Source organism: Paramormyrops kingsleyae, chromosome 5 (genome assembly GCF_048594095.1).
Source record: "Paramormyrops kingsleyae isolate MSU_618 chromosome 5, PKINGS_0.4, whole genome shotgun sequence".
NCBI classification, from domain to species: Eukaryota; Metazoa; Chordata; class Actinopteri; order Osteoglossiformes; family Mormyridae; genus Paramormyrops; species Paramormyrops kingsleyae.
The window spans coordinates 38,670,948-38,685,144 of NC_132801.1; the positions used below are offsets into that span (position 1 = coordinate 38,670,948).

The window sequence follows — 14,197 nt, forward strand, 5'->3', positions numbered from 1 at the left end:
ACCCCAGGGCACCGCCAGCCGGACGACTACCCGAGTGCCCCCCCACCATCGCGGGCAGGGAGCAGGGGTGTAGGAAGGCCTGCCCACTCTCCTCCCCCACACACCTGTGTGAGAGGTGAAGTGTTGGATGCCTGTGTTGGTGATTGTGAGTGTATGTGGTGTAAGGGATGAGTATGACTGTTGAGAAACTCCAATTCTTGTGGGATGACGGATATGGGAAATTTTGCTCCTGGACTTCCAATAAAGGTTCAATACTTTTTAGACCTGGTGACTGGGGAGGAATATGACTTCGTCCTGCCATTTATTGATCCGCCTTTATTTAGAAACTATCCTGTCAGTGAGCTTTGATTAGTGAACACTATTCCTCTTTGGACATGACTTTTGAAACTGTTCGTCTTCTCATATCAGATTGATTTGCAGTTTTTATGACTGGAGCCCGGGCGGTACAGTCATAACATGGTTCTGAGTCTCCGCCTGGATTACATATGTGTGGAGTTTGCTTGCTCTCCCCATGTGGTCGTGGAGTTTCCTCTGGGTGCTCTGGTCCCCCCCCAGTCCAAAAACATGCTGAGGCTGATTGAAGTTACTAAATTGCCCATAGCTGTGCATGTGTGAGTGAATGGTGTGTGAGTGTGCCCTGCGATGGGTTGGCACCCCATCCTGGGTTGTTCCCTGTCTTGTGCCCATAGTCTCTGGGATAGGCTCCAGATCCCCCCCCTCCCCCCACCGGACCCTGAATAGGGCATGTGGTTTCAGAAAATGGATGGCTGGATGACTGATGAACCCTTCAGTTTCAGCATAGATGCTTTGGCCTCTTTGGAACTCTGTTACTTGCTTTCTATCATCTTGAAAACTCACATATCAAAGTACTGATCATCACATCTCTGACATAAACTGCTGATCACCGTAGTTTGGTATATCCAGGGTAGGGGGTTTGAATTTCACCACTGCTTTGTGTGTGTGTGTGTGTTATGTATATATTACACTGTGGGGACCAAATGTTAAGGTTAGGCCTAGGTAGGGGTTAAGGTTGTCATTGCTGGGATTAGGGTTATCCCATAGAAATGAATGGACGGTCCCCACAAAGATATGAATACAAACATACTGTATATGTACATGTGTGCGTACCTGTGTGTGCATGTTCGCCTGTTCCCTGGATACCCCCTGTAGCATTCAGGTATTGACAGTTCATTACACAAACAACAGGAATGTGCATCATACATTCACTCAGCCACCCCTTAATGCATAACCCACTGGTCTTAGTTACAGCCAAAAAAACCAAACAGAGAATTTGGAAGTGTAACCTATGGCAGCCTTCTTCTGTTAAATCTCCTTAAAATTCGCATCAATGTGTAGTTAAAAAGCACATTTTCAGTCCTCAAAACAAAAATCTATATCAAAATTGTCAAAAGTTTTAGACAACTTTTACAGACAACTTTTAGATTTACTCAATTCAGGTTTGATGCTTCATATATTTACACACAATGGTTTATATTGTATGGCATAAAACATTATTAGAGGTTATAGGGGTCATATTCATTACTGACATTCTGGATGGACAGAACCAGAATCAGACCTATCACCAATTATTTTCCCTTTAAATTATTAAAAATTTTATCTGATATATGGGAACATTTAAGTACACTTAAAATGATGAAAAATATTGGCAGTAACAGATTTGAGTATGTATTGACTATCATTATGTTTGCACCAAGATACATTTTCTTGTCATTTTTTAGACAAGATATTTGTACCTTGTATGGATGCTCAGTGGATAAGGTTTCTTACCCTTGATTTATTTATAAACCTGTATAGATTCCAAATTTCCTTGTCCCAACCACAGAGGGCACAAGATCATTTGCTTTTTATAATATTTTGAGTTGTATTTAGAATAGAACATTGTGAAAAGAGCTCTTTCTTAAGAAGGCCCTCTGCTGTTATGGAGCCACGCTTCCTACTGTGATCCTGACGCTGGCGTTTACCCTGACCCACTAGAAATTATGCAGCTCTCCACTGTAGGGCATGTTTATCATCTCCCCATCACAACATGAGTATAGACACAGTGGTATGAAACATATTTTATTGGTACTTCGGCTTTGTTTCTTACAGAGATTGTTGGACAGAAACTGGAGGAAATGAGAGACGGACAAAAGGAGGTAAAACTTGGAATGGGGAGATGAGTGGAAGAGGAAAGGGAAATGAAGATGGTATGTTTCTTTCATTCTCTCATGCTCTTCCTGCTCTTCACTGTCTTTTTCGCTCTCTCAAGAAGGAGACCATCCCTTGAAGGAGGCTTAGCCTTTTTTTGTATTGTATTCTCTCTCCATCTATGGCCTTCTCTTTCTCTAACCCCTAATAGGAGAGAAAAAACTGAGAAGGGGGGGAGATATCTTCTATTATAGAATGAAATCCCCCAAGATTTCTGTCCCCTTTTGTCATTTTAAAGATAGTGGTAAACTGACTATTTGTAGTCCTGAAGAATTACCTTTTTGGTTTGCACCACAATACCCTTGCATAAACCTTAAAACAGACTTAAAACTGGGATGATGGTGGTGAGAATGGCACAAATTAACAGACAAAACGAGACAGATAGATAGAAAGAGGAGGAACTGGAAAGAGAGAAAAAGAGACTGACGTAGTGGGATATTTTTATTGGTACTATATCCAGTTCCCTGGTTGTCACTCACATGGAAAAGTCCTTGTAGCACTCTCTGCTAGCTGATGGGCCAGTAAAGTGTCTGGTGTTTTTTTGGGTTTGTGTGATGGAGACGGGTAGAGTGAGTGAGGTAATCAGCAGGGGAACAGGGCTGGGGAGGAGAAGGGAAGCCCAAGTTAGGGAAGAGCATAGGATTATTGCTTCTTGTACTCTTGTTTTTCATTACTCCTCCTTCTCCTCTCCGTGTGTGATGACATAGCAGATGTTCTTGTAGTCAACGTTGCCAGCCACATCAGGGGGGAAGGCAGCCCACAGGTTCTTAATCTGATCATTGGAGAGTGCAAGAATGTTAGAGCCTCAGTTCTCAGATGTGGGGCAGAACTAGAGTAGAATTATAAATATAATTCTACAGAACTGGCTACAGTTAGCACAAATAGACAATGATGTATGGATGAAGTCTCACCTCCTCAGCAGAAAACCTGTCACACTGAGTTGTCAGGAGTTCCTCAAGGCTGCACAGGAAAAGAGCATTTTCAGTGAGCTGAGTCTCCTCAGGGTAGGTCATTCGGAACACGTGTCTATAGCCAAATGTAAACAATGAACGTACAATGCCTTCTTGATGGTGCCGGTACCCTCGGGGTCCAGGACCTTGAAGGCAGATACGATAACGTCCTCGGGATCAGCACCTGACAGAAGAAAGGCAGAAAACATTCTGAAAACTAAACTACCAACACTGCAATTGGGTATAATCAGTGAAGAGGCAACAGCATGGAAGATCACTTGGTACTAAGGAAAAAGGATACAGGTGACAGTACTGAAACTGTCACCTGTACTGAAACTGTTACCCTTTGAAACTTACCCTTCAGCTTCTCACCAAACATTTGGAGGAAGACAGTGAAGTTGATGGGGCCGCTGGCTTCCTTAATCATGGCTTCCAGCTCCTCATTCTTCACATTCATTTGGCCTAGACAGGAATACAATGTGAGATTAACTGTTACTGACTTCTTATACAGTAGCTTAAGCAAACATTGCAGGCACACAGGATAATGTGATGTATTCTGAAGAACTAGTAAGGCCAGATTTTCATTGTACTACAGAACATGTGTATCTCATCTCATACAATACTACTAACTAATTAGCAAATAATTCCATTGCAAAAATAGGTATTTACCCAAAGAGGCCAGCACATCCCTCAGATCATCCTTGCTGATGATGCCATCTCTGTTCTGGTCAATAATTGTGAAGGCCTGAACAACAGAGAGTGGTGGCGGATTGATACACTAGAACAATACTAACTAGTACTATCCATTGCAGAATGAGAAAGAGCCTACCATATAAAACAGGCAAAGACCAAACAAATTTCAGATAGGACTCATTATAAATATAATTCTGTAATATGAGTGTGTGAGTTTTGTGTTCTCTTAGCATATCTCCATTCATCTATCCATCTTCCAAACGGTTATCCTGGCCAGGGTTGTGCCTTTAGCCTGTCCCAGGCAGCATTACGCACAAGGCTGGGGTACACCCTGGACAGGATGCCAGTCCGTCACAGGGCACACGGCTGGGGTACAACCTGGACAGGATGCCAGTCCGTCACAGGGCACACGGCTGGAGTACACCCTGGACAGGATGCCCTTTCACACGTACTGTACACACACACACACTATGGGAAATTTAAAGATACCAATTAGCACAACTGCATGTGTCTGGACTATAACAGGAAACCAACACAACATAGGGGGAAATATGCACAGTCCGAACACGCACACACACACACACACACACACACACATGTTGTCCTACCTATCTAAATGGGGACCTTCCATTCATTTCTATTGGAAAAACCCCAATCCCAACCATGACACCAACTTTTGGCACTTTTACTTTTTTGATTGCATTCACAGATTTTTATAAAACTGAGGTTATCCAAATGGGGACGTGAAAAGTGCCCCCAAAACTAAGGAAGTTTCAGGTTTTACCGCACTTTGGGGACATTTTGGTCCCCAAATGTGATGTATGCAAACCCACAAACACACACACACACACACACACACACACACACACACACAAGAGGTAGAAATCCAAATCCCAACACTGGACGTGTGAGACAACAGTACTACACACAGAGCCACTGTGCTGCCCTGATCTCTTACAGTAAATGTAGTGTCCAATTAGATACTCAGCTTTTGTAGTATAATCTGGATGCTGTACATCCAATGTACAACATGGAAATCGAAAATGAAAACCAACCCTATAGATCCATAGATACCCATAAAGTACATATGAGTACAGGATATAGCAGTAATTAATTTAGCTTGTCTGTTCTATACCCCAAGCATTGGCTGTCTTTCCTTGCCCTTCCTTCAGGCGTATGAAATACAAGATGGGCTTTCCAATCCAAGACTTAAAAGGCAGCTGGTGTGGAGCTGTCTGTGCAGGACATTAACAGGCTCGTTATTGCCATGTCGGACATTCCCTCTGAGATATTCAAGGAGTGGGTGTCAGTTACACTCTATCCTCAGCAGTGACAAACTCCCATCTTTTCCACACCCCATTCTCCTCCCCACTTCTCTACAAGTGAACTTGCAACCTCACAAAGTACCTCTGCATTTTTTCACCAGCTTGTCATCCCCTTTTCTGTCATTTTCTTACATCCCACATACTCCTTTTCATTTGCTGCCTCTTATTCTAATGGAGACAACTTTCAGATAGGAAGTACTATCGCTGCCACAGATTCTCTCATCTTCAGCTTTCCTGCCTCCTTCTCTGCCTTATCCCGTCATGCCTTGTACACTGCTTCCTTTAGCTGCCATATGAGACACTCCCCCTTGTGGAGAATAAAGACAGAGCAGGACGTAGGGAGACAGCTGACAAATCAGCACTACTGAGCATTACAGGTGAAGTAGAACAGTGTTTCCCAAGCTGGTCCTTGGGGACCCTCAGACCCTCTGTCTGGCAGAGAACTAGGAGGAGCAAGACCTGACCAGTCTGGGGGTCCCTGAGGTCTGGGTTGAGAAACTTTGATGTAGAAATATGGTAACCATGCAGCACCCAGCCCTCCATAACATTTGGAAAGAAAGTGGAGAATGTAGCCTTGATACAGCTTACTGCTGTCACTGTTCAGTGCTGTAAATCACAGCAAGTTCAGATAAAGACAGTTTTGCAGTGACACTGACCTCTTTGTACTCCTGAATCTGGCTCTGCTCAAACATGGAGAAGACGTTGGAGGAGCCGCCTTCGGCCTGCCTCCTCTTGGCCTTCTTGGGTGCCTGGAGACCAGATATGCAGACTGCATTAAAGCTGGCACAGCAGGCAGACACAGCGAATGCACAGACAGACAGAAAGCAGCTCTGCTCTATTTCAAGCACAGAAACCTTACTAAGCCATATGAAACAAACCAAAAAAGACACAGGACAATAAAGACACTTCCTCTTTCAGCAAAGCTTTATCAAATTATCTTCTGGCATATTTTCAAGTTCCGACTTTTTCCTCACTCGATTATTTTTGTTGATCTCATGGAAAGAAATGGTTACTGAGAATTAGTTAGTAATATATGATAAACCAGTGAATTCTTTGATGCTTCATTTTATAGCAGTCATCCATCGGCTTAATAAAATCCATAGAATAAAATCCAAACAGACTTAGTGGACAATAGCAGATGTATTTTGCCACGCGTGCAGCATGCAGCAAGAACCAAAACAAACCGATTGTGCTGCCACTATAGAGGTTTAGTTAAATGGGTGTGATGTTGTATCTTTTGCTATGTACAGTATATTTGACCTCTCCTCTATGATTGAGGTTCAGCCAGATTAATTTATATCCTCACTTCTGGGACAAAAGACGTAAGGTTATGTATACCATTATACTGCCACATTCATCCTGACATGACAAATTTTCCAAAATGCTTTGTGTATTTAGGTTTACAGGTTTAAAATTCTGAAATCAATCCAAAGTGAAACTATGTATTCCATGCATAAGTTATATAAAATGTAAAAAAAAAACCTTAATTAATATGCTGTCAGAAATTATTTTTCAAGCTGATGTAGCCCATTTTTTTCTTTGAGCATGTATAAAAATGTTTAAACTTGCTGACTTGCAAGAAATTCACTTAAATTTGTATGCACAATATTTCCTTTAATTACTGAATGATCTAAACAAACTGTAATGGACATCTGAGTTGTAGTTATTTGTTAGTTCAGATACTACTCCTGGCCTTCCTGTAGATGTTTCTGTTTAAGGACAAGTAAGAGCGGAGCACTCAGCTAGTGGAGGAGTGGTGTTACTCACCATCTTGAGAGCGTGTGTGTAGGGCCTGTCAGGAAGAGAAGGCTACGTGAAGCTGCACACTGATGTGACTGACACACTGATGTGTAATCTGGCTGCTCTGGGGGCTTATATACCAGCTTTGACTGGCTAACTATAGCCACGACATCAGGTTTGGTTGGAAAAGAGAGTGAGAGAGAGCAAAGGAAATGATCAGAGGCAGAGAAGTGCTGGAATATCATCTTACAGTTGATCAAAAATAGACCTGTAGCATCTTGGAATGAAGTGAACTTGATACTGAGGTCAGGGCTGGCGATTAATGTGATTCGTGGACTAATATGGACACACCTGATATTAGTGACACATCCACCAATAAAAACAGTCCTTCTCATTGTCATTTCTCACCATCTCATCTCAACCAAGGAGTCTATGTTTCCTTTGTCTGAATCATGTCCTAAACTGCATAGCAGTGAGCTTTTAAATTCAATTCATTTACATTAATCTTTACATACAGCCCTTCCCAAAGTTTCCCCAAAGTGCTCAACAGCAGCATGAATTGGCAAAACAATTACTATCCCAGTCACAGTGCATAGTATTGGGTTTTACATTCCCAGCACTGAAATGATTTTCAGAAAACATGATCTTTCCACACAAAGATTCTATTTCCCATTTAAGCAACTGAAAATGCTTATCCATTTCAGCTTTTGACATGCTTTAATAAGTACCTCAAATTGCTGAATTTAGCTTCCATACCTGCCTTAAAGCATTCTAAATTTGCTTCAAATCATATGCCTTGTCTTCTTTACCATATTACGAGTGCTGTTTACCTTGGTCAAAATCTACAATGTTCCGTATAACTCAGCTCGATCAATGTGTCACTGATTTAGTGGAAATGCATCCAACCACAAGGCGCACCCTGATGATGTCATATAATTCCACATGCCTATGAGAATGGAATGTGTGCTTGGTATGCATGCATGTATGGCATGTACATACATATAGACATGAAACAGCCAGACAGGAAGTAATGTATAGTGTGTGGTCTAACTGCCATAATATTTACCTTTATACATATATTTTAAGCACCTTCAAACACTGTTGCTGAACTCAATAAATATATATAGACATTACATATAGAAATTATATATAGAATATATATATATACAGAAATATACACATACATAGAAGCAGATATCATAAAGCTTCAATATTACTGGTTTAGAATGATCTTCACTGTGAAGGCTTTTAAAATTCAAACATAAATGCAAAGAAGTTTATAAATAACCTTTGAAAGGCAGTGAATAGTGCTGCTGTATGTTTCACAGCCAAGTGCCCTTTTCAATTCCTTATAAGAGCTCCATGTGTATCTGTCCAAGAAAGACTGTGCAGTAAGCAGTAAAGACTGTCCAACAGACTGTGAAAATGAATCTCCTCTCCCACACTCTCGTTACCTCTCCCTCTTCACTCTCACCACAAACTCCTGTTAAAGATATAGCTAAGGTTTTTGCACTGAGCCTTTTTGAATAGTGCTTATCATTATTTCATGTATGTCTGGCTCCATGCATTTAACATAACAGATAATTGACCTTTGACACAAATAATAAAACCAGACACTATACAGGGTCTTAATGAACAGAGCAGTCAAGAGGTAAAATTGCTAGAGGCACAATTAGTTTTGCCCTGGAAACTTTTTTTTGCAGAAAAACTTTTTTTCACCGTATAACCAAAAACAAGATGATCAAATTTATCATATAAATATTCATGCATATCAGCCAAATTTGTATCAAAACTCGATGTCAAGTACTTTTATCTGTGCATTTTATGTTCCTCAGCTGCTATAGGCAAACAAATTTCCCCAAGTTCAATGAAGTATCTATCATAGTTTGTACTGTCACCCTTTGTACTGTATTCTGCATCGAGATCAGAAATTGGCACATATTAAACACCACCAGTAATTTGGGTTGACTGCTAAATGCATTTCGCACAGATGCCTTAAAAAGTGTAAAGAACAATCCCCAGCATCATACAAACTGAATCGTACACAGTACCATACAAACTTGATCAACCATCCAATATATATGTATGTATGCATGTATATATGTATGTGTGTATAGACAGAAAGAGAGAGCCTGTTGTCATACTGGCATGTTTTTGTTTATTCACCATTGTCGTATGTAATGGTGCCTGGTGCACTACTGCCTGTTAGGCCTCATCAGCTTATCCCCCAGCCTCTGTCAGGTATGTATTAAGCACACATTTCATTCAGTGCTCACCGCATTCTGCACTACACTAGTACAGCTGGTTAGGCCTACTGCCATACTCACAGTGGAAAAAAATAAGACCTGACAGTGGGAGGCCACGTCTCACAATGTATCAGACCAGAGAAATTCTGAAACATTCTGCCACCAAAGCTTGTTAAGAAATCATGTGCTAGTAACAGCAAACAAAAGCACATTTCCACTTCCACAGCTGATGGCCCCACCAGCAAAGCCCACAGAAATGGGTCAAACAACCCTACAATAATGAGATTTCTGCCATTCCCGTTATATTTTACATCTATATGAAATGGTGACAGCAACATTTATCCAGACTTCTATAAATACAAATGATTGACAAACACAGGTTCACAGCTACAAACACAGCACAGTCATGAGTTTACGGAGCTTATTAAGACTGCAAATTCATTACAGTCAAACAGCCATGGTCTCTCGCCACTTAATGGGTCTGCTTTACAGGTGCATGTACTGCATGAAAAATACCAGTGTAATTTATATAATTTAGCCTTATTTTCAAATTCAGTACGAGTAGGAAAGCATTCCATAGCATATTTTTTTCTTGTTCTTAAAAGCAGTAAATCTGTATCCATTTAACCTAAATCAATTAGATCTCTTTCCAGCATAAGTGCTTCTTCCTTTCTCCTCAGCCAATCAGCTCGTAGCTCTTTAACTTCCTTCCCATAGTGCTCATGCAATTCAGAGAATTGCTCCACTTGTCCCGATCCCAACAAGGGCCACTCTCCAAGGGGCGCAGGTCCATTTATAGGTGTGACATGAGCATTTCTCTTGGGCCAGAGCTTTGGTGATTTCTTATTGGGCTGTTTGCTCGAAGCTGGATGTGGTTGTAGGAGTAAGTTTGCACTGTGGCAGCGACCCTCTCTCACCACCGGCAACACGGAGCAGGCGGAGGAACCGGAATTCAGGGAAGCCAGGGATAGGCTCAGCTGCTCTGCATCTGAGACAATCACTGTAGAGCGTGAGTAAGAGTTGCCAGGGTAGGCAGCTCGTTTAACCTCTGAAAGGAAATGGAAAAATTAAATGATGCTACATTTACCATTTCTATGTGTACAATGACAGGTACATTGGAAAGTATTTTGTATTTTCTTGCATATCCCCTCCTGCCCTCCTTTTGTCCATATCACTATATGGGTAAGACTTGGGGTTTCATCACCAAGAGCATTCTATTTTTATTTTTTTTATTTTTTTTGGGGGGGGGGGTAGGGTAGGGTATTAACCTTACTCAAGGGCCCAATGGAAATGTGACTACAGGATTCAAACTGGCCACCTAAATATTACACACACAGCACCCCTGAGTCTGCATTCAAACACAAAAACACATAACGTGGATGTTATGTGGATGGAGACATTAGCTGCATCTGAAAATCACACACTATGCACTAAGTACTTAAATGAGGAAAAAGTACACACTATAGCAAGGGTCACAAAACTTTGTACGCTTTCCAGACGCACTACGTTATCTTTGAACTGTTGGACTGTGATCTGGATGGATGTCCTCCATAAAAAGTGCCGAACAAACCTTAGAAGTTGCGTCTAGGATTCTGGGATTGAATAATGTACAGTGTTTGCACGCTTTGGATTTTGACTTTTGAACTTTTTGTGCACAAAGTGGTGCACACTATGGTTTCGGACACATTATTATGTCTTATGTACTATTTTGGTGCACAATTTAGTGTGGAAGTGTGCGATTTCGGATGCAGTCATTACGTGTCACACACGCATGAAATTCACCGGAGCACTGTGTGCTCTGCCTCTCACCGTCATACTGCTTCTCCAGGTCCTTCACCAGCAGGGACAGGTACTCGTGGTTGGCAGAGAGCAGGGCTTTTATCCAGCTCTCCTGGCTCTTCTGGTCCTCAGCGGCAAACTTGTAGGTCCTATGACCGACTCCGCTGAAGACAAGCGAGAAGGCATACTGCTCCTCAGACTCGCACAGCTGCACAGAGCAGCCCTCCAGCACGATCACCCCCAATGGCTCTCTCTCTCCATGCCGCTCTTTGTAGAAAAGAAGGTTCCCCTTCAGCACAAACCAGCGCTTCTGATAGGACGTGTTCCTCTCACCCTTCAGCATGCAAAACAACACATGCAGTTCAGTCATTATAGAAATTAAAGTACATTAACAGATCCAAGTCAATAGTTTTTGCACCATGGATCAAGGAATTCTCCTTAGTGGTTTCATGTAAAGTGCAGATTTACTGAAAGCTATGCTTGGACATTTAACTAGCAGCAGAAGACCTTTAACCATCCTTCTCACAATTTCACAGCTCCAGTGCTAATTTTCACAAGTATGGTCTATGCTCCTACACTTAAACTCCGCCCTGGCCTAAAGTTGCAACCCCCCCCCCCCCCAGCTATGACCACATCCTCTTGCCACTTGCTTCTTTTGCAAAATATGACCTTTCCGGTTGTTTCACCTTTGCACTAATATGAAGAGCAAACTAATGCAATGCACAATAAAATTTACACAATACTTTTTAAACAGGTGTATGTTTGTGTCATTTATAGCATTTTATTATATAGAAATATCTCAGAACTTATAGTATTTATTTAAAAGCTTGCAGGACAATACATACACTTTAAATTGTTTTAACAACAGAAAAAAACCGTTTGGTTAAATGTTATTGCTTAATAAAAGGTTTACAGAAATACAACAACATGCAGATTGACCTTCTTATAGAGGTATCCCTCTTTATCGACAGGTGAGCTGCAGGACATGTAGTGGATCAGGATCTTTTCATGGAGCTTCATCCCAGCGCTCCCCAGCCAACGGCGTTTCGCTGAAGAGGGGAAGCAAAAACATAAAGCCTTTCCCTACAGAGTTGTTTTAAATTAAAGCGCGCACACACGCACACAGCCAGAAAGCTCAAAGACCGCATTATCGATTCTTGTAAAGAAGCTCTTTAGTGCTTCACAAAATGCAAAAAAACACTGATAATTATTTTTACAGGAAGCTTCTGAGCATATCCTTCAATATACATTTTATGTTTCTTTTCAGGCGCGTTATATTATTTCAGATAATAAACAATCCTAATTGCGCAACTGCGGTGGACGCAACCGAAACCTCCTTCGTCCACAAACAGGATTTCTTAAAACAAATCATAAACGAATTAAATTAAAGGCGATTGAAATACAATTCATCTACTTTACCTAGCTAAATAAATTTTTCAAGGCCTACCTTTTAAAAGCTTCCCTTTAGAAGTTATTTACGAGGATCGCAGGTGGTGTTGAAGCTATTAGTTAGCAAAGGTGAAACCTTATAACCGTATACCCTCTCTCCCCTGTGTCACCTTCTCGTTTTCTTTCAGCTTCCGCACTTACAGTACGATCCTTAATAAATGTGCTGGAAACATTTGAAAAAAACTTTAGTAATATAAATATGAGTCTTGATCGCCGTTCAAAGTATTTAGCAGTGAGTTTCGGTCTACGGATTAACGCACATACAATATTGTAACTTACTAGAGTACTGCCAAGTACAAATGATTATAAATTACTTCCTGGTGACTGACACAGACAGCACGTCAACGCTTAACTATAATATTCTATCAAATGAGATGAGGTTAAGAATTGGATTACGACGAGATGTATAGGATCATATTTTTTATATGAGTTATTATTGCAGCACCTGAGTAGCCCGGGGAAATGCGTTAAGTACTCATTATTTATTTACAGGTAGATGTCAGTCTAAATACATGTGCAGTTATCTAGATATTGTATGTTTTTCCCTTTAAGATGATTTAATGGTTTTATAATATATAACACCTTTTCCAAAATGTAATTATGAATTGAAACAATTGTAAAATAAAGTACTAAGCACTTTCCATTAATAGCCTACTAATTCCGCCTACTAATGGAATTAAGCAAGTTCTATTAGTAGGCGGTGTATTTTTTATTAACAAATGCTTTTATTTAATCAGACTTTAGCATCTTTATATTAAAGATAATATTTATTCAATCGAAGCAATTCATGTGTTTGCTCACATGTACTGCAGTGTTGTTTCTGTTGCGATTTGATCAGGCAACGCAACAAAGCACATTTTTTTACGGGGAGTTACTGGGATTACCTTATAATGAAGTTCAGTCGCTGGGGAGAGAAGTTATTAATTAGTAATGTACATGTCTGTTTAGGAGAGCCTCCCAAGGCATAGTTTGCTTCGATTTTTCTCTGCTTCCTGAATAATTGTGGGGTGAATTCACATTCACAGGGGTAACAGGTACAGACATGTCTTTATGTAGACAACACAGGTAAACTATCAAAATGCCTTGTGCAGGAAAGTTAACACACAAAGCGACCGTTGTGACAATTCTATTCCTCTTTTGTCTGCAGATAATATATGGGTTTATAAACCTCTAACTATAACACTAGGAATGTGGATAGACAAGCACTGTTAGGCACAATAAGAAAAACATGGACACATGCAACGGTTTCCTTCTTTCTCCTCTCCCTCATAGTGTCTTCCCAGCATAGACTTTCCACCTGGACTGGGAGCCTGATCCATCCACTACTTGTCGAAAACAAAATCATTCGCCAGCTGTGTCCACTTAACATTTGTTGAGGCCAGTTGTGAGGAAACCATGGTTACCTCCAGCCTGTGTGGTGTTGATTTCTTTTGCTAGTGCTCATGGCCTCCCAACAGGACCTTTGCATGCACTCCTCCTGGCTGACACAGCAACTGGCACAAAGGGACTGGTACTGCCATCCAGTTTGTTATTCAGCATGCCAGCTGGTACAGAAAGGACCTTCTTCCTGTCTGACGTTCAGCACAGCAACTGGCACAGGAGAGCTGGCACATTCATGTCCAGAGCTGGATCATGTCTGTGAGAAATCTCAAGCTTAGGTCCGATAAAAAAGGAAAATTAAAAATGTGAAGAGTGACAAGGAGAGAATTCTCCTACTGCATATGGTACATGTTGTGTTGGATGCATATCACATGTAGGAGTGAACAGCCAGTCTCCAGCTTACGACCGAGTTCCCTAAGTCTGTTTT

The 14,197-nt window shown here is 41.1% G+C and overlaps 2 protein-coding genes across 4 annotated transcripts; both read right to left on the reverse strand.

The window, feature by feature from the left end:
* Positions 1-2,063: 2,063 nt before the first annotated feature.
* On the reverse strand, positions 2,064-7,090 carry LOC111833122 (myosin regulatory light chain 2, skeletal muscle). Its single transcript, XM_023791072.1, has 7 exons — positions 6,944-7,090; positions 5,833-5,925; positions 3,828-3,903; positions 3,516-3,620; positions 3,264-3,342; positions 3,120-3,168; positions 2,064-2,980 (listed from the first exon to the last, which is right to left on the reverse strand). Exons 1-7 carry the CDS (start codon positions 6,944-6,946, stop codon positions 2,879-2,881), a joined length of 507 nt encoding a protein of 168 aa, XP_023646840.1. The 5' UTR covers positions 6,947-7,090; the 3' UTR covers positions 2,064-2,878.
* Positions 7,091-9,057: 1,967 nt separating this feature from the next.
* LOC111833112 (sesquipedalian-1-like) lies at positions 9,058-13,687 on the reverse strand. 3 transcript variants are annotated; one of them, XM_023791053.2, is made up of 4 exons: positions 13,275-13,687; positions 11,881-11,990; positions 10,972-11,275; positions 9,058-10,210 (listed from the first exon to the last, which is right to left on the reverse strand). In XM_023791053.2, the coding sequence occupies exons 2-4, from the start codon at positions 11,959-11,961 to the stop codon at positions 9,786-9,788; spliced, it is 810 nt and encodes a 269-aa protein (XP_023646821.1). In that variant the 5' UTR covers positions 11,962-11,990; positions 13,275-13,687; the 3' UTR covers positions 9,058-9,785. The 3 variants fall into 3 exon arrangements, with proteins under 3 accessions (XP_023646821.1, XP_023646822.1, XP_023646820.1); XM_023791054.2 differs by lacking the exon at positions 13,275-13,687 and adding an exon at positions 12,389-12,783 and having other exon boundaries at positions 9,058-10,150; XM_023791052.2 differs by lacking the exon at positions 13,275-13,687 and adding an exon at positions 12,389-12,777.
* Between the last annotated feature and the right edge of the window lie 510 nt (positions 13,688-14,197).